This window comes from Nesoenas mayeri, assembly GCF_963082525.1.
Source record: "Nesoenas mayeri genome assembly, chromosome: 1".
Classification (NCBI taxonomy): domain Eukaryota; kingdom Metazoa; phylum Chordata; class Aves; order Columbiformes; family Columbidae; genus Nesoenas; species Nesoenas mayeri.
Window position 1 is genome coordinate 47290192 of NC_137541.1, and position 23758 is coordinate 47313949.

The 23758-nt window shown below is 35.7% G+C and overlaps 1 protein-coding gene across 1 annotated transcript; it reads left to right on the forward strand.

Moving 5' to 3' along the window:
- Positions 1 to 389: 389 nt before the first annotated feature.
- EPYC (epiphycan) lies at positions 390 to 21390 on the forward strand (the record flags this gene model as incomplete). Its single annotated transcript, XM_080350975.1, has 6 exons — positions 390 to 557; positions 13361 to 13514; positions 16267 to 16425; positions 17877 to 18079; positions 19570 to 19665; positions 21176 to 21390. 6 exons carry the CDS (start codon positions 390 to 392, stop codon positions 21344 to 21346), a joined length of 951 nt encoding a protein of 316 aa, XP_080207101.1. The 3' UTR covers positions 21347 to 21390.
- Positions 21391 to 23758: the final 2368 nt, after the last annotated feature.

Sequence of the window (23758 nt, forward strand, 5' to 3'; positions counted from 1 at the left end):
TTTTTTCTCTAATAGTGCAGTGGAAATAGGTGAAGTGAGATGAAAAGGGGAAAATATGCATATATATCTTTCTTTCACCTCTTCAGGTACTTTATCATTAAAGCCAGTTTATTTTTATACCAATGAAACTGAACAGATCTTTCATAAAATTATCAAAATGTCAGTATGGCCAAAGCAGTCTGCAGAAATTCTCAGATCCGGGGATTCTTCAAGAAGCATCACAGGATATATCATTGGATCATCATGAATAAATAAGAGTTATCCATTCAGAATAATTGTTTCATACATATAAGTACTGTATTTGTGAGATTAAATTTTCATAGATTACTTGCAAATACTAGTGTGCCCACATATTGTTTATTTTCTTCTCTTTCAGAAAAGATATCAGAATGCAGACCTTTGCAAATATTTTTCTGGGATTTTTTATCTTTGAGTCTGTTGGAGCTGCACCTATCTCTGATACTGTAATTTATGATTCTGAATTCTATGACCTACCGCTTGGAGAACTGCCTCACCCATTTGTCTATGATGAAAACGAGCCGTCTGATCAATTAGAGGTAAACAGAACTTCATTTATTTTATCTTTCCAAAGTGCACAAATGTAGTGGCTACTGAGGAGTTTCTGTTGGCCACAAAAACTTTTACCAGACAAATCTACTCATGTGGTTGATATTGCCTTTGGTTGATCAACAGTTTTCTGTTCTAATAACACACCATAGTTCATTCACATTTTCCCTAATCTACAAATGTGGCCAAAATATTTCCTGGGTTTTTTTTGTTTTGTTTTGTTTTCTTTGTGGTAATCTTTGAGAGCAGATGAAAGCTACCGTGCTTCCCTCAGGTTTCCTTGCATTGCCACAAATTCTGTTGGAGATTGTCCTCATGATTTATCTGTCCGGATAAGGCATGAAGGCAGGTGGGATAGGACATCCAGCAGTCCCCATTAAATGAGGTTGTAAAACGCTGCTTCCTGAGGTTATTTTTAAAATTGATATGTTCAATACAAGTATTTCAGGCTATAAATGCTAGTGGTTTATACTTCTGTTAGGAAAGCAGGCAGAAGGGAGTAGAGAGGAAAGGGAAAAGCACTTGAATTGAAAAACAGGAAAGTAAGAAAGATTACTGAAGAAAAACTGTTGAAATTCTGTTATCCTATGAGATAGTAAGATATGTTGCCTGTACAAGCAAGGGACTCCATTTGTTGACTTGAACACCTCCTTCTCCTCCTACATTCCTGTATTTGTTTACATTACTAAAAATCTACATTAATTTTAATCTAACTCTGCTGGGCACAACTTGCCTGAAGGTGATATATACACAGTATTATCCAGGATTGCATGCAATAGATGTTGAGTGAAAATATAATATTTAAGTAATATTATGGGGGGTTTGCTACTACCTATAATACTTTAGTACTTTTTTTCCCATTACATTACATAATTCATTAAAATATTTTCCTTTGATTGATTCACAATTGCAGTAGGAGGGACAGGAGCTTTCATCAAGGTGAGATCAAAATTAGGTAGCATCTTCAAAATCAAAGGACAGAGACAATTTAAGAATAAATATATACCGAAACCAGAGAACTGAAGAGATAAATATAATCTCAAAGTTTGCATTAAGGTCAGAACTTTATGGTTTGGAGGATATATATTTTCTCATCTAGGAAGGACTGAGAAGAATTTTGCTCTAAATAACTTATTTTGCCTTTGGCTAGCTTCCTTGTGCCACACAGAATCTAAGCTCTTTACAAACCCACACACTTGATCTTTCTTCCCTGATAAAGTCACATCCACTTTTAGCCATGGGATACTTGTGCTCTCTCTACTTCACATTGACTAATAAATCACAGTTCCTGTCTTCCTTTGCTCTTAAACATAAAGTCTTTATCAGTCCTACAGAAATAGCTTCCTTGCCACAAATGAGTGATGCTCTTTTATATATGCCTCATGATAGAGATTTTCCCATTCAAGCAATGGATTAGTAATGGACCAAGTGATAGGTGGGACTCTTGTGCTGTGCTCTCTCTGTGAGGTCCTATGACAATGAAGCATGAGATGAGCTTATGAGTGAAAGATAGAAAAAAGGCAAAGCTACTAAGGTTCTTTTCCAGCTGAACAGAAATTCTGAATGATCAATATTGTACCCGACAAGAACAGATACAACAGATGCTATCACAGGTTGCTTTCTTTATGGAAGCATGGAATATGCAGAGTCCAAAAAGTCTTTTCATTTCCTCTTGTAAACTTCTTTTCCAGAGCAAGATTGTCTCCCATTATTGAGTTCTTCAGACAGTTTTCTTAAAACTCATCAAGTGAAGGTCATCCATCACAGCAGTTGGAAGGAATGTTATTTTGCATATGGACGGATCTCTCTCTGAGAGTCTTTGTTTCCTAGATGCTTAGCCAATTTTTTTTTTGCTTACATTCCTCTTACCATGTTCCACCCCATACTTGGGAGAGCTCAGAGTTGTCAATGCTGTAGAAATCAAGCAGCTTTAATAGACATGCACTTCAGTGTTGCAAATTATCTTCTAGACAATGAATGTCATTGAAGTCACTAAATTTTTAAACAGAATACATTTGGTTTCTTGATTGTGGTTATGACTTTCCTCCCTACAATCTTGTTATCATAAAGATGTAAAATACACAAGTGGCTCTATGTGTAAAACCCAGTATTTATGCAAGGTCATGGGTTAGTTTTTATTATGCATAGCTTAAATGATGAGCAATTCCACTGAGACTCATAGAAACAGCAGGCCTTCATTAGATGTACCCTGTGTACAGTAACCCTTTAGGGCTTGATTTAAGGCCTCCATTTCCTTTTAGGGAACTCTGAATCTTGTCTTTAGCCTTCCGAAATAGTGGGAAAAAAACAAAACAGCCAAACAAAATAACATTTTCTCTTGTTGCTGTTCTTCTTTTTCCTTGTGAGGTATATATGCCAAAAATGAAGTGTCTGCGTGTATACACGTACACAATTCATTGGGTTGTTAAAATTTTTATGACAATCTTTTATCTAGACTACAGCTTTTGATATTTTTCCACTTGAAATCTGCCCATTTTTCTCACAGATTTTAGAGTAACTTTAAGGTTTGGAAAGTTACTTAACAATGGGAATCGGAGGTTGTCTAGCATTGCCTGCTAACATCAGCTGATCTGTTTCATTTCTTCTATTCTTTTAATTATATTCAGGAAGTGTACATGGAACACATTTTTTTTTAGTGAAAAGATTTCTCATGGAGAAAATACTTGTAGCTGTGAACTTCCTGGGAGGACTGTACTGAGTCCTTGACCAAAGCTGTGCATTGACATGTATTAGATAGGTCAAACCTGGACTACAAAATCTGTGGTTTCCAAGTTTCCAGGTGAGTGAGACATGCAACCAAATGAAAAGCAATGTAAAAGAGAAACCTGTTATTAAGGAAGACATTCCGAGGTTTTAAAGGAGAAAGAGACTGCAAAGGAATATCACTGTAAGGTAGTATACAAGCTTTTTGTTGAATCTGTCTTCTGAATCTGACAGTTACAACAGTATAAAAATCAGCTGCCACATTGCCTCTTTTCTACAGAGTTCCATTATATTTTTTCAATGAATATTTATATCACGATAGGGTCCAGAGGCCCCAGTCAAGACCGGGTCTTCATTGTCCCAGCTGCTCTGCAAAAATATACAAACACAGATATCCTCCTTTAAAATTGATACAATCAATCCAGACTGTCAAAGGCATTCTAGTGTAAGCTTCTCACTGGTAAAAGAGAAGGCTCAGAGATTTTCCCTCTTTGAAACTAAAACTTTGTTTGGATAGTGTCTGAGAAGAATCAATTGTGGAGAGAGAAATTCCTGTGTACATCACCTACTAATGTCTAACAAAATCATCAGTGCCTGTTAAACATAATCAGCCCATTTTCCTTCAGGTATGAAAAGCTGAGTTAGAAAAATAAGAAGTGAAAATATAGGTGCATAAGAAAAACATTTTCCTGAACAAAATAGGCTATCAGTGAGGCTGAGAAGGAAGGGAGCTACCCTAGCACTGACTAAGCAGCAAAACAAAGGGAATTGAATACAGGTTGGCATGGGTCAGTGTACACAGAAGTGAGCTGGAAAGTATGATCCACAAAACAGTCAGAAACAAGAACTGAGAAATATTTGATCTTGCATTAGCTTGTTGAATTTTGATGGAATTGATAATAGGATATTCAGGTGTGTTCCCAAAAATCAGGACTTGAATTATACACATATATTCACTTATATATATTTGCACATTCACACAATGCTTCTCTTCTGTTGCTGTAACACACATGAAGATGGATCTTGTGCAATAACTCCTTCCTGCCATTCTGCAGAGTTGACAGAGGCTTACACTCCTGTTTGTCTCTTTGTGGCAGGTATCTGATTAAATAAGATATGAAGATGGATTTGCAATGACTTTTCAGAACATGTCATACACACTTAAAAAAATATATACAAGCAATGTAGAAATCAGATAACTATAAGTTGATAATTAAATTTACCAGTCCAAGCTTTTATCTCAAATAGGATATTTTCTATTTTTTCAGAAAGCTTTTGACTACAACTCTTACATTCACTTGACTGTTCATAACTGATTCCATATGCTTCTGTACAGATGTCTTCACAAAGGGTGAACACTTCCGTGGAATAAAAAGCAGTCATGAAATACCTGTCTGATGTTTAGACTGTTTTGTCGTATATCAAAAGCAAATAGCAAAAATACCACAGACAAAAAAGGAAGGATTTGAAGTAGCATGTTAGTCCCTAAGTTCTAGTACAACAATTCAAGAAGAGCTCGTCTCACCTGCTTAGTTACCTGAAATGTTATAAAGACTAAGTGTGCTGGCCAAGACATTCTCAAGCACCTAAAACTCATCCTGGGTGTGACATTAGGTACCACTACTTTAGCTGAACAGAGTAACTACATCCTTCTTCTTGACTCATACTGAGTAAGATTCTCAAAGTAGTTGTCCTAGTCTGAAGCCACCTAAATTGGTCCAGCTGGGGTCATTGCTTAAGAGTAACTATCATAATGCCTGAAATTCCTGTGAGAGTGGTGACAGGTGAAACTCCACAATGACATTACATAGACCATTTACAGTAGATACTTGCTACCTCAATTTCCCTGGTCACTTAAACTTTATTTTTTTCCTCTAGACTTCCAGTTTTGACACTTCTTCCAGATGGAAGTAATGTGCCTCATCCCTACTGATGTGGGGTATGAAACAAGGATACAGATATTTTAGAAAATTACCCCAAATTCCTAAATTGTACCCATAGCTATGTATTTTTTTCTGAACACTGTGAAGCTAAATAACATTTGCATTTCTATCAAATTTAAAAATCACTTAAGATAAAAATTATTTTAGAGACAAACTAGGACCCAGAACATGGTTTGGTACACAGCTCAGAGTGAGGAGTGTTGTGGTTCTGCTCTGACTCTCCTCTAACTCATTTCTATCTTCACTCATATTTAGTGATTGTCTAATGCATGGGACACCAATAATCTTTTGAAAAGGTCCCAGGTTTCAGTTCCTTTCATATTAATCTACATAATCATGTTTCCTATGGCTTGTTCTCTTCTCCTGCCACTAATTTTGCATCTTTGGATGTATTCTGACTTTGTTTCAACATCTCATACAAACATGCCTCCGGCCATCATTTAGTGGCTAGGATGTCTGTCTCCTGGGAAAGAGATTTTTGGAGAACCAGACTCCTCAGGCTAGCAACTTATATCTCAGGTCTCTTGCTTCTTGGATGAATGGAGAACCAGCACCTTTGTTTTCATCTGAACTGAAATGGAGTAAAACAAGTGTGAAAATTTAGAAGATGGGATCTTTGAATTACTTAGGTGCAGGAATGCCTCATTCCATACACAAATAGTCCTAAGTCTGAGACAGATAGCTCAATGAATTCTTTGGAACACGCACAATTGTAAAGCCCTAATCAAATTTATGCCTGAATTCTTAGCTGCATAATATGTATCAGACACCTGAGTTAGCTAAGTAAAAGTCCATTGAATTTCTTTCCTTATATTCCTCAATGCAACCTTGTACCTTGCTAGATGCTTCAAGACTTCATAGAATGTCCTGTAGTTGGAAGGATTCCTTCAATTGTTGAGCCAGCATAGTTATAGTTTTTAATGTTTTGTTTTGTTTTGTTTAAATAAAAAGAGAGTATATAAATGGTACTGCAGATATTGTATATATTTCATATCAGCACAATCCCTATTGTGATATCACAGAAATCTGGAGATTGAAAATTTACTTTGAGTGCTATTTCTCAAGAGTGGTTTTGGCTCTGGCTTTCTTTACAGATTTAAGCTTGAACCAGCTTCCAGTTTCTGCTTTATAACTCCCAATCCTGACTTAGCTTTTATTAATAGAAGGGGAAATAGTAGCTGTGGATAAAATAGCTGCAGCTATTGATCCTGGATGTAGAGTTCAGATCACATGTTCAAGAAAAAATAGGAAGTACAAAAAATTAAAGTGCAGGAAATATGTTCTCTCTTTTTTTTTTTTTTTTTTTTTTTTCTTAATTGGTGTTCCTTATTTTTAGGGTTGCGTAGCAATGCCCATTGTTGTGATACAGAATGTCCTTCCCAGTGGCAGGCAATGCATCACACCCATGCTCCTGTCCTCAGTACTCTTCCTCGCACTATATTAATGTCCTGGACCTGTCACTAAATGTTAACTGATCTTACAATGACAGGACCTTTCTATGCAGCATAACAGTGAAGACGAACCTGAACCTGAACTATTAGAAACTTCTCTAGTTCTGAAGATACACAACCTCATGAGCACTATGCCTTTATCACTGCGGGCTACCTGCATGTATGGGATTGGATCAAATCATGTGAAATATTTTTGCATTATAAGCTGTAGAAATGAGAGGAAGAGCACATCTGACACCAGACTTTGGCCTTGATGTCTGGTAGAAAACATGATTGCCTCTGTATCATCTGCTTTACACCCAAAGGAAGACGGAGAGGCACCTCAGGAAGTTGATCATAATCTATGTGTGCTAAACTACCCTCAGGAAGTAATTTCTCCTCCACTGACTGCACCATGAGTGTCACAAGAGTAAGCTACTAAATAGGACACTTAAATTCAATGTTTGACGTTAAACTGAGTAAATCTGGTTGTAGTTCAACCATTTGGTTGTAGTTCAGATTCAAAACAATCACAGTGCGTTTCAGAAAAGCCAGGCTGGTGAACTGTGAAAAGCATGTTCAGCTGCAGCAGTGATGGGTCTGCCCAGACTGAATGAGGAAACATGCTTGAGACTCTGAACCCTCCTTTATGGCAAGCTCTGGAAGTTCAACTGAAGCAGCCTTTTATCACAGGTCTGAGGGCTGACAAAGTTTCTGATAGATAGTCTGGCCTTCTGAGTGACCTACAAATTTGTTTGTCTGGCTTTCTCTGTCTACTTTGTGGTTTGGATCAGCAAGAGCTCCTGTGGAAATCTTAATTAAATAGCTGGGACTACTTTTCAGTCCTTTTGTGCTTTAAAATAGTGCAAAGAGCCCTGTTCTGATTTCTAAAACTGCCATATTTCTCTTTCAAATTTTATATCTTGCAAAACTTCAGCACTGTTCCAAAGAGAAGCATCTGCTGTAGGCTAACTTGTATATTACATAGCCCTCAAAGCAGAATGTTAGAAATAAAATCTGTAATTTCAAAGACATTGCTGGAATGAGGCTTTGACTTCATTTGTACTCATAGAAATTAGCTCCATTTATACGGACTTTCCTAATTCTCAGGCAACAGAATTAGTAAGTAAAATCTCTGTAGGAATGCTGTGCAGCATAAATGTTTTTATTCAGCTAAAATCAGACTTGACATAGATACACTTACTTTTAAGACAAGAAGCTTTACAATATTCTGTGGTAAAGGTGCTAAAAAATTACTTGTTTTTCTAGGACTAATTATAAAAACTTCAGAGTCTACCTATATTTTCCAAGGCAGAAGCCACAGACATTCAATTCTAGAGAACTATGTTACAGTTCTAGAGCTCTGTAGCTTAAATGTTAACATAGATTTGGCTAAAGTATGAGTGGAAAATTACATGTTTATGTGTGTAAGACCCTGCAGAAACAACAAAATAACTTAAAAAATTAGAAGGCTTAAAGGGTTAAAAGAGTGGCCTGCATTGTTAATGAAGAACACTGTACTCAACTGCACCATTTCCAGAACACTGTTCCTATCAGCATAACTGAGAAATGTGTTGTTTATGCCAAAATCAAAGGTCCTGCACCCTGATAATGTCACAGCACAGATGACTTGTCAGTGAAGACCCTTCAAACTAGCACTAGCAGACAAGAAAGGCTGTAGAATACAATGTATACAATACAATATATACCATTCCTTTCCATGCCAGCCATCATGTAATCACATTCTCAGTGAGGAAAAGGAGCCAATGGGCAGCAACCTGGCATAAGATTCATGGATGCTAGAACATCCCAGACTCTGGGGAAAAAGACTGCCCCATAACAGCTGGTGAATCTTAAAGAAGATAAAATCCTCTCCAAAGGTTAATCTTCAATGCTGGTCAAGAAGAATCCCGGAGTCCCTAAAGGACTCAGTAGCTTTTGTCCATTGTCTTCTGTGTTTCTGGCCAGATCACTCAGGCATACAGATTAAGGTATGTGGGAGTATGTGGGTGTAAATGTATAAGTGATTAAAATCTGAGAGAACAAGTGTGATTAGATAAAATCAGTTTACTTAGATTTTTTTTTTTTTTTTTAATATCACCTTCCCTTTCCCCAAGGTCTCCATGAGTTTTATTACACTAATTTCTCCAAACAAATTATTTATGTAGCTCTGCACAGGAAAATCATAATTTATTTGAACTGCAGAATTTGCAGTCTAAGTAGTTATTGCATTAACATGCAACGTCTCAAGATCTGTTTATTTTTAAGATAGAACAATAGAAGAAAGAAGACTTTAAAAGCAAACTTCAAGAAGAAACAAGTATGAGCCACTTTTGGAAAGGAAACCAAACCAAAAACCTCTACCATAATTGGACATTTTCTTATAAGACTTTGGTAGTTTCAAAACAGCTGTGAGGGGAACTAGTTCTTTTTGATGGGTTAGTGTGTGGTACAACTGACCTTTAAATGTTATAATGTCTCTTTTTAAGTTCTGAACTTTTGTTTGTGTTTTTAAGTATATGTTTTGCAGTAAAAGAAGCAGTGAAACAGGACACTCTTCAAATTCTCCTGTGGATTTTAACTTATTACATGTAACATATCAACTTTGATCCTAAAAGATGTAGACACAAAACAATAGACAAAACATCTGCCACTGGAATTACACTACCTCAGAAGTAAAATGTGGCAACTGATGGCTTCCAGCGTTGTCATTTACCTCTTTAAATCTATTTATTTTCTGTATTACTCTTATCTACATCTCTATTCTGTTCCACCCCTACTGACTCCTAGCCCACAGATACCCTTTCATCCTTTTTTTTTTCTTTTTTTCTTTTCTTTTTTTTCTTTTTTTACAGCTCTGTCTCCTGAGCCATTCTAATCTTAAAAAAAACCACTTTTCATTTGTCTCACCTCCTTTTCAGCCAATGATGAAAGAGAGACAGCCAAAAAGCCCATCCCAAATGCAACATCTGTGGACAGTGGCTGCAGATGCTTTTTAGAAGTTTAATCATGTTCTTTGCTGACTGTGAAAGGATGCTAGCATAGACTGGATACCTAGCCTATGGATGACTGATGTTACAAGTTGACTTTTACCAACTGTATTTTATTGCTCATTGAAACCTTCAAATTTCCATGCACCTGAGTTTTGTAACTTCCTGGTCTAAGAGTGACTCTAAATTGGCTATGCACATTAAGGAGTTTCATTTATAAATGTAGTCACATTAGGTAAATATAGGATGGGGAAAAAGTAAATACTCCATGCAATCTTAGGGAAGATATTACTTTGCTTACAGCATGCTCTTTGGCTAATATTCTTCACTGCTATTCTCTAAATCTCTTGATTGACAAAGTAAGGTAACTATTAACCCCATAGTTAGATGGCTAAAGGTAGGTCATGTGTTTCCCTTTCAGTGTTTTCTTATGCCATGTATTAAATTCAGCTTGGAAGGCTGACTATAATTTGAAGACTTGCAACTATTGGCAAAGAGAAACATGCTTTATTGTATTTCTCTACAATATTCTTCCTACTTTGTAATTTTTCATAAATAATATTACTTAGAGTAACAAAGGAAATACAAGCTCACCCCTAAACCTGAAAAAGCCCTATGGACAAGTATATCATTAAGTTATATAGAATAATTTCTGCTTCAAATTTTTCAGTAAAGTGCATGTTGCCAAAAATGAACAAACATCTGGAAGCTGAAGGATCATTCTGGACAGCATATAGTCCAAGTAACATCTTTGTTTTGTTACAATCTTGCGTGATTTATTAAATATGTAGAAGATAGAAAGCTGCATGGACCAGATGACCGATAATTGCAAACAGACTTTTACCTTTAGGTTACTGGTTCAAGTCCAACCCACGTACAGCTCGTGCTCTGGGTCTGAGATGTAATACACACATATCAGTAAACTCCTACTCTGTTACCAGTGTAAAAATGGCAGCACCATAAAATCCACTGTAGTATTTGGTATTTTTTATGGCAGTCACAACTGGACAACTGGTGAAACAGACTGAATAGGTATTGATGCTAACTGCTTGGAACAATTTCTCTGGAACCTAAATTTAGCATACTTGGAACGAAACTATGGAGAGACTTTCAACTGTACATCATGAAAACTAGATAATGTCCTGTAATAAAAAAAGAGAACAGACTTAATGGAAGCTAATACCTCTGCTTTGCTACCAAATAGCCACAGTGATTAATCCACTAGGAACACCTGAGAAAGCATAAAGCAAACACAAATCTCAAGCTAGTAAATTCCATACAGTATGCCCTCAAATATTGAGAAAAGAGGCAAACCCAAATCCCATAACAACTGAAAGGAACATTAGGTCTGAAGCCTATTTACAAACTGTATCTTGAAAATGCTTTTCTCCAGAATGTTATTTCCAGTAGAACTGTCACAAAAGATGCATACAAAGGCATTGATAGGTCTCAAAATCTCTGCATTTTGTTTCAAAGTTAAGAACAGGGACTCTTATCTGATTTCCGTAAAACTGGTGAAGAAGTAGACCACATGTGCAAGCACTTCAGTGCAGTACTACCTTGGGTCAATAAAAGTCTGGAATGCCCCTCTCCCTTTAGGCTTCCTCCATTCGGAGAACATCTGTCCCATTTCCTTTGTTCCCAAAGTCTTCTTTTGATTTGTCCCCAAGTCCATTCCTGGTTAAGCTGTTTTACTGTCAGTGCTGCAGATGGGAACATTGTGTAGTTGTCTGCACAAAGCAACAAGGTACATCCCTGCTCTTACTTATACCAATAGGTTACTCAGTCATAGTTCACCTGAAGTTCATCTTGCTCACCTGATCACAATGTGTTTTGCGAAGTTATGGTTGTACTAACGGTATCAGGTCATTTTTATCCATAAAGCTACTTACTAATTTTATCTACAGCTTATTGGAATACAACTAAAGAAGATACAAAGAACCTGTAGTGTGCTCTGGCAAAATCTGAGTCTGTGAGGTTCAGAGTGCTTCCTGGTTTTTCATTGCTTCCATATTCTCTGTCTTCAGTGAAACTAATTGGTGCAAAATATTTGAATTTACAGCCACTATACGACTTAAAGAAAATTACTTCTGTGCAAAAAGTGGGGTTTAGATTATTATTTACATCTTCTCAGGCAGTCTATGATCAAAATGATTAATACTGCTTGTAATGATACATGCAGCTACACTGCACTCCAGAGAGTGAAATATTTTCTTGCAAATTTTGGTACATCTATACACACATACAAATGCATATAGGTACTTCATATAAATATATTTAAAATCTATCCTATCCAGGCATAAGAAGACAAAAATAACTCTATTTGCTGAATATTACATAGTTAAGAAGAGAGACTCAAACAGGGATTAGAATACAGCAAAAGCTTTGCTAGTGCTTGGGACCTAGATCTCAGGTGTGTTAGTTTCTTTAACTTGTATGGTCTACATAGGAAGCTTAATTTAAAAAATCCTTACCACTTGTCCAGTCTGCATGCCATCTACTTTTACTTATCTTTTACAACTAGAATTTATGAGCACTAGTGTGAGTGATTTCAACAACCAATTCTGAATGAGGACAGCAAAGCCAGCAGTAAATGGCAGCTGATCTCAGATGTTTGGTCAGGGGAAAAACTCAAGATTCAGTAGTTTTATGGTGGTGGTGTGCTAGAAGGTTGCAGTGGGGGAAAATCTTTATAAAAGCATAATTTTAGGCTTATATGCCTTCACACTTGGGATAAATATACTGTGACAAAATTCCAACTTTTGATCATGCTTTAGATCTAGGCTAAGTAGCGTTAACTACAGCACAGGGGTGCAGCACCCACAGGGGTGGATCTATTAACTAAATTTAAAACAGTATCTCAGATGTACAAAGCCTTGTAAGGACACTAACTCATTGTTGGAGAGCTAAAAAAAAAAAAAAAAACAAAAAACCAAAAAAACCCAAACAAACAAACAAAGAAAAATTCAATTTTCAAAGGAGATCCTGGTGTGGTCAAACAATATTATTACACATGGGGAAATCAAGATACAGTGGTAAAGTAAACTGCAAAGATCACACAACTGGAGCAGATTCTCAGTGTCGGTGATTACAGTAAACCACTCTGCCTGTTTACAAATGTAAGCTCCTCTGCAACAAGCTTGGAATATCAAGATTTCAGAAAAAACAATGACAAAAACCACTGCCAACATATTAATAAGCAGTATGTGAACTTAGAATTCAGAATTCTTAGATAATAGCATTTTTAAAGCATGTTAGTGTTCTTAAAACAGAGTCTGAACAGCTACTTTAGGTTTGGATTTATGCTGGTACAATTTACAATTCTGTGGTCAAATGGCTTGCATCTTTTTGATGTTTCAGAGAAAATTTTCATTTGTCACACAGAATATATCAATTTTTATCACAAATCTAATTTAACTTCAAACAAATGTGGAAAAAGCTAATGAAGTAGATGCACTGTGCATATTTGTGTGCACACAACAAAACATTTATCAGGCTGAGATAAAAAGTGAATAAGTGTGTTGGAGTTTCATGAAATGTTTACACACCAACTAAATTCATTATAGCTGCTGAATAAAATGCAGCTCAAGCACTAAACCTCAGAACATATATGACCTCTAGTGGGAGAATATGAATAACTGGAAGAGAAACAGCTGCCAGTGAAAGCAAACAGTAACATCTTCTGTTCCCTCTTAATTTTTCCTAGACAGAGATTGGGACAGCGTTACCTTCTGTAATTCAAGAGAGTTATTCTTCTGCACCACTCACAGAAGAACATGAAGAGGAAGCATCAACTCCAAAATTAATTGATGGGTCTTCAGCACAGGGGTCTGGGGTTCTTGGACCCCAAACTCAAGATGGTTAGTAGGGAAGAGAAATGAGTTTTGCATGTGTAACTTTGCTTTTGAGTGAGCCCACTTTGCTTGTATATGAATGATTACCTCTCTTACTGAAAAGACTGTACCTGTCCTACTGTAGAGAGGTATAACATGTCTATCTTGAATGTTCTGAAGTCAGAGGGGTGCCTAGTCAAAATGTTTCCTCACTATTTCTCTACGAAAATGTGTGCTAATGAAGATTTTTTCAAATAGAGTTTCATTAACACTTCAACACTTAGAACATTAAAAAAATTGGTAATGGTTGGCAAATGCTACCACTACTTTTTTAATTGACTTAGATTTTAATATCATTACCAACTCATTTTGTTTTATAATGATTTGATACAGGATTTTTATAAATGTGTTAATACAAAATATAATTTAACTGTTGAAGAATTTCTGACTGTGAAAATTAAAAGCTGAAGAAAACTTAAGAAAGTGGTACCATTTAGAAATATTGGGTCAAGATGATTTTCTGTTCTTCTGACTAGCTATAGTGAAATAAGAATTTTCTACATCTCACAGGAGAAATACAATCTGTTCCTCTCCCACACAAACATGTGATGCTAATAACTGACATTTGTTAGCAGCTACTCTACACTCTTGTAGTTGAAGTTTACTCAAGTTATCCACTGCTGTGATGGGTCTATGATCAACATACAAAAACAGGAAAAGCCTATTTTTACTATAACTGAGTGCCATAGAAGATAAATGGGAAAAAAAAAAAAAAGAACTCATGCTTCCAAAATTGTGTGTTCAGTGAAATTAATCATTCCTAGTCTTGTTTTTATACATATTGCTAGTGAGCCTTGACCAGGCAAAAAAAAAACAAAACAAAAAAAACCAAAAAAACCCAAAAACACAGCAGTGTCAAAACAAACAAAATTTGAAATAATAGTTTCCCAGGACAGTTCAGAAAAAAAACCCACACAATTTCCTTCATTTTTGAAAGCTGCAGGATCTTACAAAACATTTCACGTAAAAGTTACATATTATGAATTCCATATCTGTCAACATTTTTGAGCACTGAATACAAATCAACTAGTGCATCAACTAAAGATACGCATGGGAAGCTCAAGGCTGTAATGTATCACATCAGATCTTATTTGTATCTTTAATTTTTTTTAGCAACATATTTCCATGTCAGATGTTGCTGCTGTTCTTGGCTTGGTACTGGATAGAAGAGTACAAGACTCAGGAATATCAAGCCAAGTCCATTTTTCTTGTTGATATATTTCTGAATCCTTCCCATACCTCTGTCCTTGTTCAGTCTACACCAGCCATGGGTCACGAATACCCCTCCTCTGAGATCAAAAATAGTACAGAAGGGGAAAACTCTCTTCCTGTACTATGTTGCAATACTTTGAAAAAATAGCAGCCATCCTGAATTCTACATTCATTTGAGCCTACATTTGCTGGAATGGTTCACAGCGCGACAACTTATTTTTTCCCTGTGTCAGGCTTGCTCCCTGTAGCTAATTTAAAACGTCCTGTGGAAGAAGTTATAGAAAGAATAAGAACAGTCTCAACTCTCCAGATATGTTAGTCCTGGATGCCCAAGTAGAGATTTTCAAATAAAAGAGTCACTGATTATTTAACCTTACCTGAAAAGACACCACATATATAGCCTGCCCTTCAGTTAGTTATTTCTGCCTGTTGGTAGTTGAGAGAGATTAAGAAGGTAAATCTTCCATATAGCTACCACTGATCTGGAGAAAAAAACTAACCTGCAAGGAAAATATTTTCATATTCATTAATTATGATATTATTTTATAAAGTAACCAGAAAACAAAACCAACAACAACAACAAAACAAAACAAAACAAACAAAAAACAAAACAAAACAAAAAATCAAACAACTAGCCAACTGTTACAAGGACGACAAAAACATGAAACAGAAAAGTATTTCTATGGGAATAAAAGCTAAGAAACAGATATGCTGATTAATTCACATAATCAAAGAAAATATGTATATAAAATGCAATGCACATAGCAACTAGCAAATTTTCCTACTGCAAATTACATTCAAACAACTCAGTGTCATAATTGCCACCAAATTAGAATGGTATCACCAAAAGAAACTTCTGAATTTACTGTATTCATGTAGTTCTATGACTGAGATGAATTGACTTGATTTTTCATTTTCATGAACTTCTAGTGGTAACCAAGTGTTTTATGTGTTCTTCCAGTTAACTCAAACTGAGAGAGAAATTTTTCATGATGCTGAATTTCTGAATCAGAAAATGTAATTAAGCAATGTGCAAAGGAAATTGAGGTTCTTCTCCATAGCTCTGTAGAAAAACATTAATTTCCTTACAAATTATTCGGAAGTACTATTTACAGAAACAAACTTGGGAAATCGTAACAAGTTTTAGTCATCTGTTCTTATTTCTCCATCTTGATGGAAGTGCACATTTGCCAGTTTAGGGGGAAACTGATCTTTGGTTGGCTGTTACCACCTAATATTTTATTGTTATAGTCTGAGAAACACTGTATCAGAAAAGTTAAATTGCCTTCTAATAAGCATAGAGAGAAAAAAAAATAGTCTTAAGAGGAATTTAATCACTTTATTGTTGCAATTGTGTGATGTGGTGATCAAAACAGAATGGGAATGAATTTTATCACTGACAAAATCTTATAATTATGTGCTTAGGTGAGCATTTACTTGTAGTACTTTAAACATATTTTTTCTACCTTTTGTTTAACAAACTGTTTTGTTTTATATTCTTTGACAGGTCTTCCCACTTGCATTTTGTGTACATGCATAGGGACCACAGTCTACTGTGATGATCATGAACTTGATGCTGTTCCACCACTGCCTAAGAAAACTATGTATTTCTACTCACGCTACAACAGAATCAGGAAGATCAACAGAAATGACTTTGCTAACTTAAGTATGTAGAGTAGTATTGGTGCAATTAGCTTTCATTTGTATTATTTCTGGCTCATACTAATGTAAGACATAGTGATTCATTTTATGTAATGTATGATAACGGTACGATTACACACATAAATGCATATGGAAAAGTGGTTTCATACTTATGAACACAAAGGTCAGTACTGCAAATGCAGATTCTCTGTCAAATTTTTGAATTATTAGAAATAACACCATTCATGTATCTTTTTGCTGTTACTTGTCATCAGCTTCACAAAGGCAGAAAAAACCCCAAACCTCATGGAGCATTTGTAAAATATTAGAAAGCACTGTTTTCCTAAACAAGACAAGTTCTCTGGTAGACATACTTTCAAATATTTGCAAAGTGTCTGTGTGAAAGGAATTTTACTTTTAAATTTTATCTTTATATGTTCATTGGTTTACTCCAGACTTATAGAATCACAGAATCATAGAATTATCTTGGTTGGAAAAGATTCTCAAGATCAAGTACAACCATTAACCTAACTCCGGCACTAAACCAATGTTCCTAGGAACATCATCTACACATCTTATAAACACTTCCAGGGATGGTGACTCAACCACTTCCCTGGGCATCCTGTTCCAATGCCTGATAACCCCTACAGTGAAGAAATATTTCCTAATATCCAATCTAAAACTCCCCTGGCACAATCTGAGGCCATTTCTGCTTGTCCTATCACTTGTTACTTGGGAGAAAAGACCAACATCCTGAACGGTAGAAAAACCTTCAATAAATGAAAACTGACAATCCAAACCAATTTGTGGCCTGAATCTGTCCAAAACTGGTGATTTAGAGAGCTTGTATTTTCACATTTCCTACTTGAGATTCTTAAAGATGCCTGATTTTTCAGGAAGTATTAAGACTACCCTGTTTAGGGATAAGGACTGTCATATATTAACTGCCCTGATATTTAGACAGTGTTGTCTTTTGCCGAACATAAGTTTAATTTTCTTTTTTTGATTGGAAAAAGTGGTTGAGTACATTTTAGGAAAAAGTCAATATATGAAATTTCTTACATATAGGAAAATGTTGACAATAGAGAAACACTTGCAACAAGGTTGTAGAGAACATGTTTATTTCACTTTAAATGTTACTTATCCAAAAGATAACCATTTAAAAGATTCCCAGGACACACAGAAATTTTAAAACCATAAACTTCAAAATCTTTCATTGAAAGATGTATGAAAAATGACACAGGCAACTCCAAACAGGATGAGAAGGAAATGTTGATCCTCTTCCTTAAGAGAACTCTTCAAATACAGACTATTGCATTATACACAGAGAGTGAGACCTGTCACATAGAGGGTCAGGAATTGCTCTGATTAAAGACACTTCACCTATAATTTAAATAATCCATTTGCCTTTCTCTTTTTTTTAAACTTTCAGGAAATACTTTCTTACATGCTTGTTGTATCTTATTTCTCTGGCAGACAAATTAAAAAGGATTGATTTAACTGCAAACTTTATATCAGAGATCCATGAAGATGCCTTCCGGAGATTGCCCCAACTTGAGGAGCTGGTGCTCCGTGACAATAGGATAAGGCAACTCCCTGAGTTACCATCTACCTTAACATTAATCGATGTCAGCAAGAACAGGCTTGGTCGCAATGGAATACGTAATGAGGCATTCAAAGTAAGTCTGGTTTTGATGCAAAAATCTTTTCTTCCTTTCTCCAAAGGCTGTGGTCAGAAGTGTCACTCTACAGCAATAAAACTGTTCAGATTATAGGCACCATGACTGTGCTGGCTCCTGGGTAATCTATAAAAATGGGGCAACATGTAAAGGCACTATCAGCTAGACACAAAAACTCTTTTTCTCCTTCTTTACAAAGATCTACACAAGACAAGCAATGGCTCACTGTGTTTGCATCTATGAACCAGATACCCACATGACTAGCAAAACTCCAGAAAATTGCTTGATGTTTCATCAGAATTCGGCAAGAGTGAAGGGCAAAGCTATGGATGTCACTGCTTCAAATTTACTCTGGCATGTATCTGCATGGGAGCTTGCTAGAGGATTTATTAAATTGGTATCCTTTCTTTCTACCTTGAAAAGCAGCAAAACTGAAACCTTGGAGTGACCATCCTTCCTCAAGAATTTTGGTGGGGAGAAGCAACCATGTACTGCTCCTAATTACATGTGAAATCTGAAGTCATTATAGAACATAAGCTAGCTTTGTATGTTAGATCTGGCTCATATGCACTCTGCAATTGCATCTAATAAGGTAGTTGTAACCAGACTTCTCTGAATTCATTCCTTGAAAGACATCATCTTACTGAAGCAATCAACAGCAATCAAGGTAGGTATTTGGAATAGGAATAATGGGCAAAAAATCAGTCCCCCAAATTGAGACTCTGACTTATCACACTTTTCTTCTGCACTCTCCTCATTTTAGCCATGAAGGAATCTCAGTCTTTATCTTCCATATTTGACAAGAACTTTCACCTTGATATCTCAGAGTTCTGTCAGTAGGAATGAAACTAGGACACTACACTCAAAGAAGCAGTTAGGTACCATGATAATTTATGTGTGTAAAAAGGGTACAAAAAGAGAGTATTCTACTGAGGCTTATTGACCTAGTCAAGTTTATCTCTTACTATCATGATCATTATCGGGTGAAGCTGCTTCTTCCACTAAGCCAAGGGGGAAAATTATTTAGCTTTTCAGATAGAATGAGAAATTTATTCTTAGCTCAGTCATTTCTTATACAGTCATAACTTGCTTCAACATCAATACATTTCTGCAAAATTGAGTGAGCTTGTCACAAAAGCAAGAAAACAGATTAGGAAGACTTTCTGCATAATGACTGGGTAAGGCAGTATTTTCACTTCAGAACATCATTGAAATTACATCTGTAATTATTAAGTCTCTAGGCATTTCAAAGTTTTTCTTTTCCTTTATTTTAATCCGAACACCTAATCTTTAACAGTAACAGTTCTTAACCTGTGCAAATGAAAGTCCATGCTACCTTTGAATTTCTGCCTTTTCAACCATATCATGCTGAAACAAAATTTGTTAGCATCCAGTGGTGCTCATTACAGTGATAGATTTCAAACTTACATGCTAGAGACTTTAAAAAAAATGTATGCCATTTTCCCCTTCCTTTGTCCTTCATCCTTTAGGATCTGCATGAACTGCAGCATCTTTACATCACTGACAATAACTTGGACCACATTCCATTGCCGCTCCCTGAAAGCCTCCAGGCTCTTCATCTCCAGGTAGGCTACAAATGCCAAATGGCTCTATATATCATGTTCAAATAGTAAGCATAACTGGAAAGGGCAACTACTGTCTTGCTTTGTTTCTCCTGTTTATCCAAAAGTGTACTTATTTAACTGAACAAACTAATTGAAACATACAGTTAACTGGTGAATGCAGTATTCAAGAGAAGTAAAATTTAGCTTAGCTAAGCATTAATTATTAGAACTTGTAACCCAATATTTTTCAAACATAAAATGATAGATTTATTGTTAGTACAGATTAAAGTTAGGTTCAGAGCTGTCAAGAGGAACATTAGTCCAAGAGACCTCTAAGGCAGAAAACCTTCACACTGCTCATACAAATGTTCCAAAACAAATGCGTTCAGATACCTAAAGAAAGTTACTTTAAATATTAGTTATATGTGTAGCAGTGCATTTCATTCTCTTATTAAATGTCATTCTCAGTTAGTAACATTTTTTCAGGCAAACTTTTCCATCTGAGTGTGCTGGAACATCCCATCCATCATCTTTCTGTATTATTATTTTTTTGCTTTTGCTTTTACTTATACCTTCATTTCTGACTTCTTCCTTTAACCTTTTCTATCTCTGCTTCTTTCCCCTTATCTCCTCTCATACCAGTGCCCAGTTTTGATTATCAGAAGACGTTTCTGTTTATTACATATTACAGAAAAAAAGCTTTGAATAACTGTCCTGGTGTACTGTACATAATTTGGCTTCTATCTTTCAATAAATCTATAGAAATATTCTGCCTGCTAGCTGACTATTTTTTTTCATCTGCCCATGCCTGTAAATTAAATATTCAGCGCTATGTGCTACAGGCCAAAGCTAGTCAGATGGATTTTTTTCCACACCAATTTCTGACTAGCAAAAGAAGGGAAGAATTTCCAGACCTTTTTAATCTCAATTTCCGACAATATTTTATTGTAGCAATTAATTTTTGAAAATGCTTCACTTCAAGAACAAAGATCAGTGAAGATAAGGTATATAAGAGGAATTTACATAAAAGGAATAAAACCTAAAGCATTCACTTTTCCCTGTATATCTACAGATGCAGGTTAAGCTAGTGTGAGAGGGCCTGGGGGAAAGAAATTTGTCACAGACCAAATTGCAGATTTGTGCCTTTGAAGGTTGAGGCGTATCAAACTGTCAGGATGATAATTATGGTTCTGTGATTTTTGGACTGGCCTGTGCTGGTTCCAATTTGCGTTAATAAGTCTCTTCAATATGATCCTGGAAATGAAAACGCTCTATACTTCTACCAGGCCCCGCCTGCAAAGCCTGTCTCTCTTGCATAATTTAAGTTCCTCGGTTTTGAAGTGCTGCACTGGTCAGGAAATTTTCCCCTCCTCAGGACATTTCTCTGTTGATGACTTGCAGCCACCATCTAGTCCATCGGGTTCAAACAAGTGTCTCTCTAGGCACTGAAAATACATCCATAAATTGTTCTTCAAAGACTAAAACATTGCTTTCAAGCAACTATTCTGATAGCTTTTTTTTTTTTTTTTAGAACAACAACATTCAAGAGATGCACGAAGACACTTTCTGCAAAATGAAAGATTTTAGTTATGTACGTAGGGCTCTTGAAGACATCAGACTGGATGGTAATCCCATCAACCTGAGCAGAACACCTTATGCATACATGTGTCTACCCCGTTTGCCAGTTGGTAACCTCATGTAAGCTTTGCCGGAAGCCAATACTGTTGTATGCTATAAGAATATTTAAAGACAAATTATTAACTCACTGCTACATTAAGCAAGATGTATTTTTTCAAATGTCATTAGTTTGGGAAATATTTCTATTAATAATGAAACTGATGACTGAGATGCAAAGGATAATATGAATGCTAAAGACAAGTCTATTATCTATCCAACTTTACATTGTATGGAAATATCAATAAAAACATTTTACTACAAGAACTGTACTGAAGGCAATATCAATGTAAATGTAAAATTTTATGCTGAATGATTCAGATCAAATGTATGAATTCTAAAGTTAAATAATTTTATATGTTAAAATGTAACTATAAGATAGTAAATAAAGAAATAAAAAATAATTATGAGTACACATTTGAATGTTTATCCCCTTTTCATTTAATTAAATATTTTTCTCTGTGAGACACATACATTTTTCTACTTCTTTTCTTAAATGTCCCTTCATTTTGGAAAAGTACTAGCAATATTCCAAAAAGCATGTTTTCTTCAGGAAACATTAACTTTCCTTAAATCAGTAACAAAATATAGAGATAAAACTTGTATCAGCTTACATTAAAAAGTTCATAAACTATTTATTTATACTTTTGCAGTAATAATTGGCCTTTGCAATACTGATAAGGTCCAAAGCTGTCTTCTCTATCTTTGATAAACTTAACTGCCAGATTATCTGGCTAGTAAATTCTCATGTAAAACAGTATTTGAGAAATATTGAACTTTATTCTGCATAGGAAGTGGAAAAAACTCCCTTTGACATATTCCTACAGACATAAAAAATATTGTAGTTTGATTTTAAGAGCAGAATTCAGAGGCCTAAGTCACAAATATCCTTCTGGACTTATGACTCAGTTTCCAATTATTTGAAACATTTTCACTGTGCTTTTGTGGTTTACTGTTTAAGAGCCTTACCAGTCAAAGATGAGGAAATTCCCTCCCTTTGGATTGCTTAAACAACAGTTCTTTTGTGGGGAATGTTTCTAGGGAGAAAGACCCCAGAAAAGATCCACTAGATGCAACATGGGTACTTGTTTATTCTGTTGTACAACAACATGCAGTAAATAACACCTGCACACCTTCAGTGATAAAGGTTTGATGAAAGTTTTCAGCTAAAAAAAATCCCCATAAAACATAAAAAATATCCTTCCACTTACACAAGTTGATATTTGTTTAATATCAAAGTTCCCTTTCATCTATTTAAACATACATGCTCATTTAAAGTATAAGTGCAGGTCACCTGCTAAAATTTCTGTTGGGCCAGGCAATTGAAAGTGTTCAGAGAGACCACATTCTTCACCCTCACCACCACCTTGTAGAAGAGAACACACAGGGAACATAAACAGCAGGTTTATGCACAACAACCTCAGACCTGCAAAAATCAGAGTTGAAGAAATACATCAGTCTACAATGACTGTGCTTTTATGTCTGTACCTTTACCAATTTGGCAGTCTTACCTGAAATCTAGACAGGCAAAAAAAAAGCCCCAAACCAAACATAATAGCTGAACTCTTCATTTCTGTTCAAAATAATTTTTCCTTGTTTTCAGACAGTTATGCAGAACAAAGTGCAGAACAACAGTTGTCTTCATTTTACCATTTCCTTCCAAAGACATGAGTTACTCTTAGATATGTGCTCTTAGAGTTGAGATAATGCTTTTCTTCCACCCTCCAGTTCTCTTCTATCTAATAATAACTGAAAGGTCAATAATTTTAAGAAAATCTTCCAAGCTACAGACTTCATTTCAGTCCTAAAATCTGAAGTTATGTTTAGCAGCCAAAGGGATGATATGCAATACATCCTTTAATAATGAAGAATCTTTATTCTATAGCCAATTTGTCTTACATTTGGGACTCAGTTTCCCTGTTCTGTTACTCTATATGTAAACAAACAGCTTTATATTGTTTTGTCCATTAAATGAAAAATAATATTGATGAGGAAAACCATTATCTATCAGGCTCTTGTTTTCTTTGAAGTTTCTGTCTCTGACAATGCATTGCACTGATAGTGCATACTGCATCTACAAGGTTAAGATCTCTTAGGGTGCACATGCATTACTTTCTAAACACCAGCTAGAGTTTGCACCCACCATAACTTTCTGTGCATGTGCATTGCTTGGGCATATGCCTATTTTCAGAGATGAGCTTTAGACAGGCTTTAAGGCACACTTTGAAAAACAGCCATGATTCTGTGTTGATTTCAAATGTCTACGCACTCAAGTCCCAGAGATACAGACACGTTGAACATTGCCTAATCTACAGCCATTTAGCTTGAAAAATTAATACAACTTTCAGATCTCTCACAAGCATGACATGCAGACAAGTTTATTCCTAAAAGAGTCCTAAAATTGCAATGTAAATTTATCTCCAACGACTTCCAAAGAGAA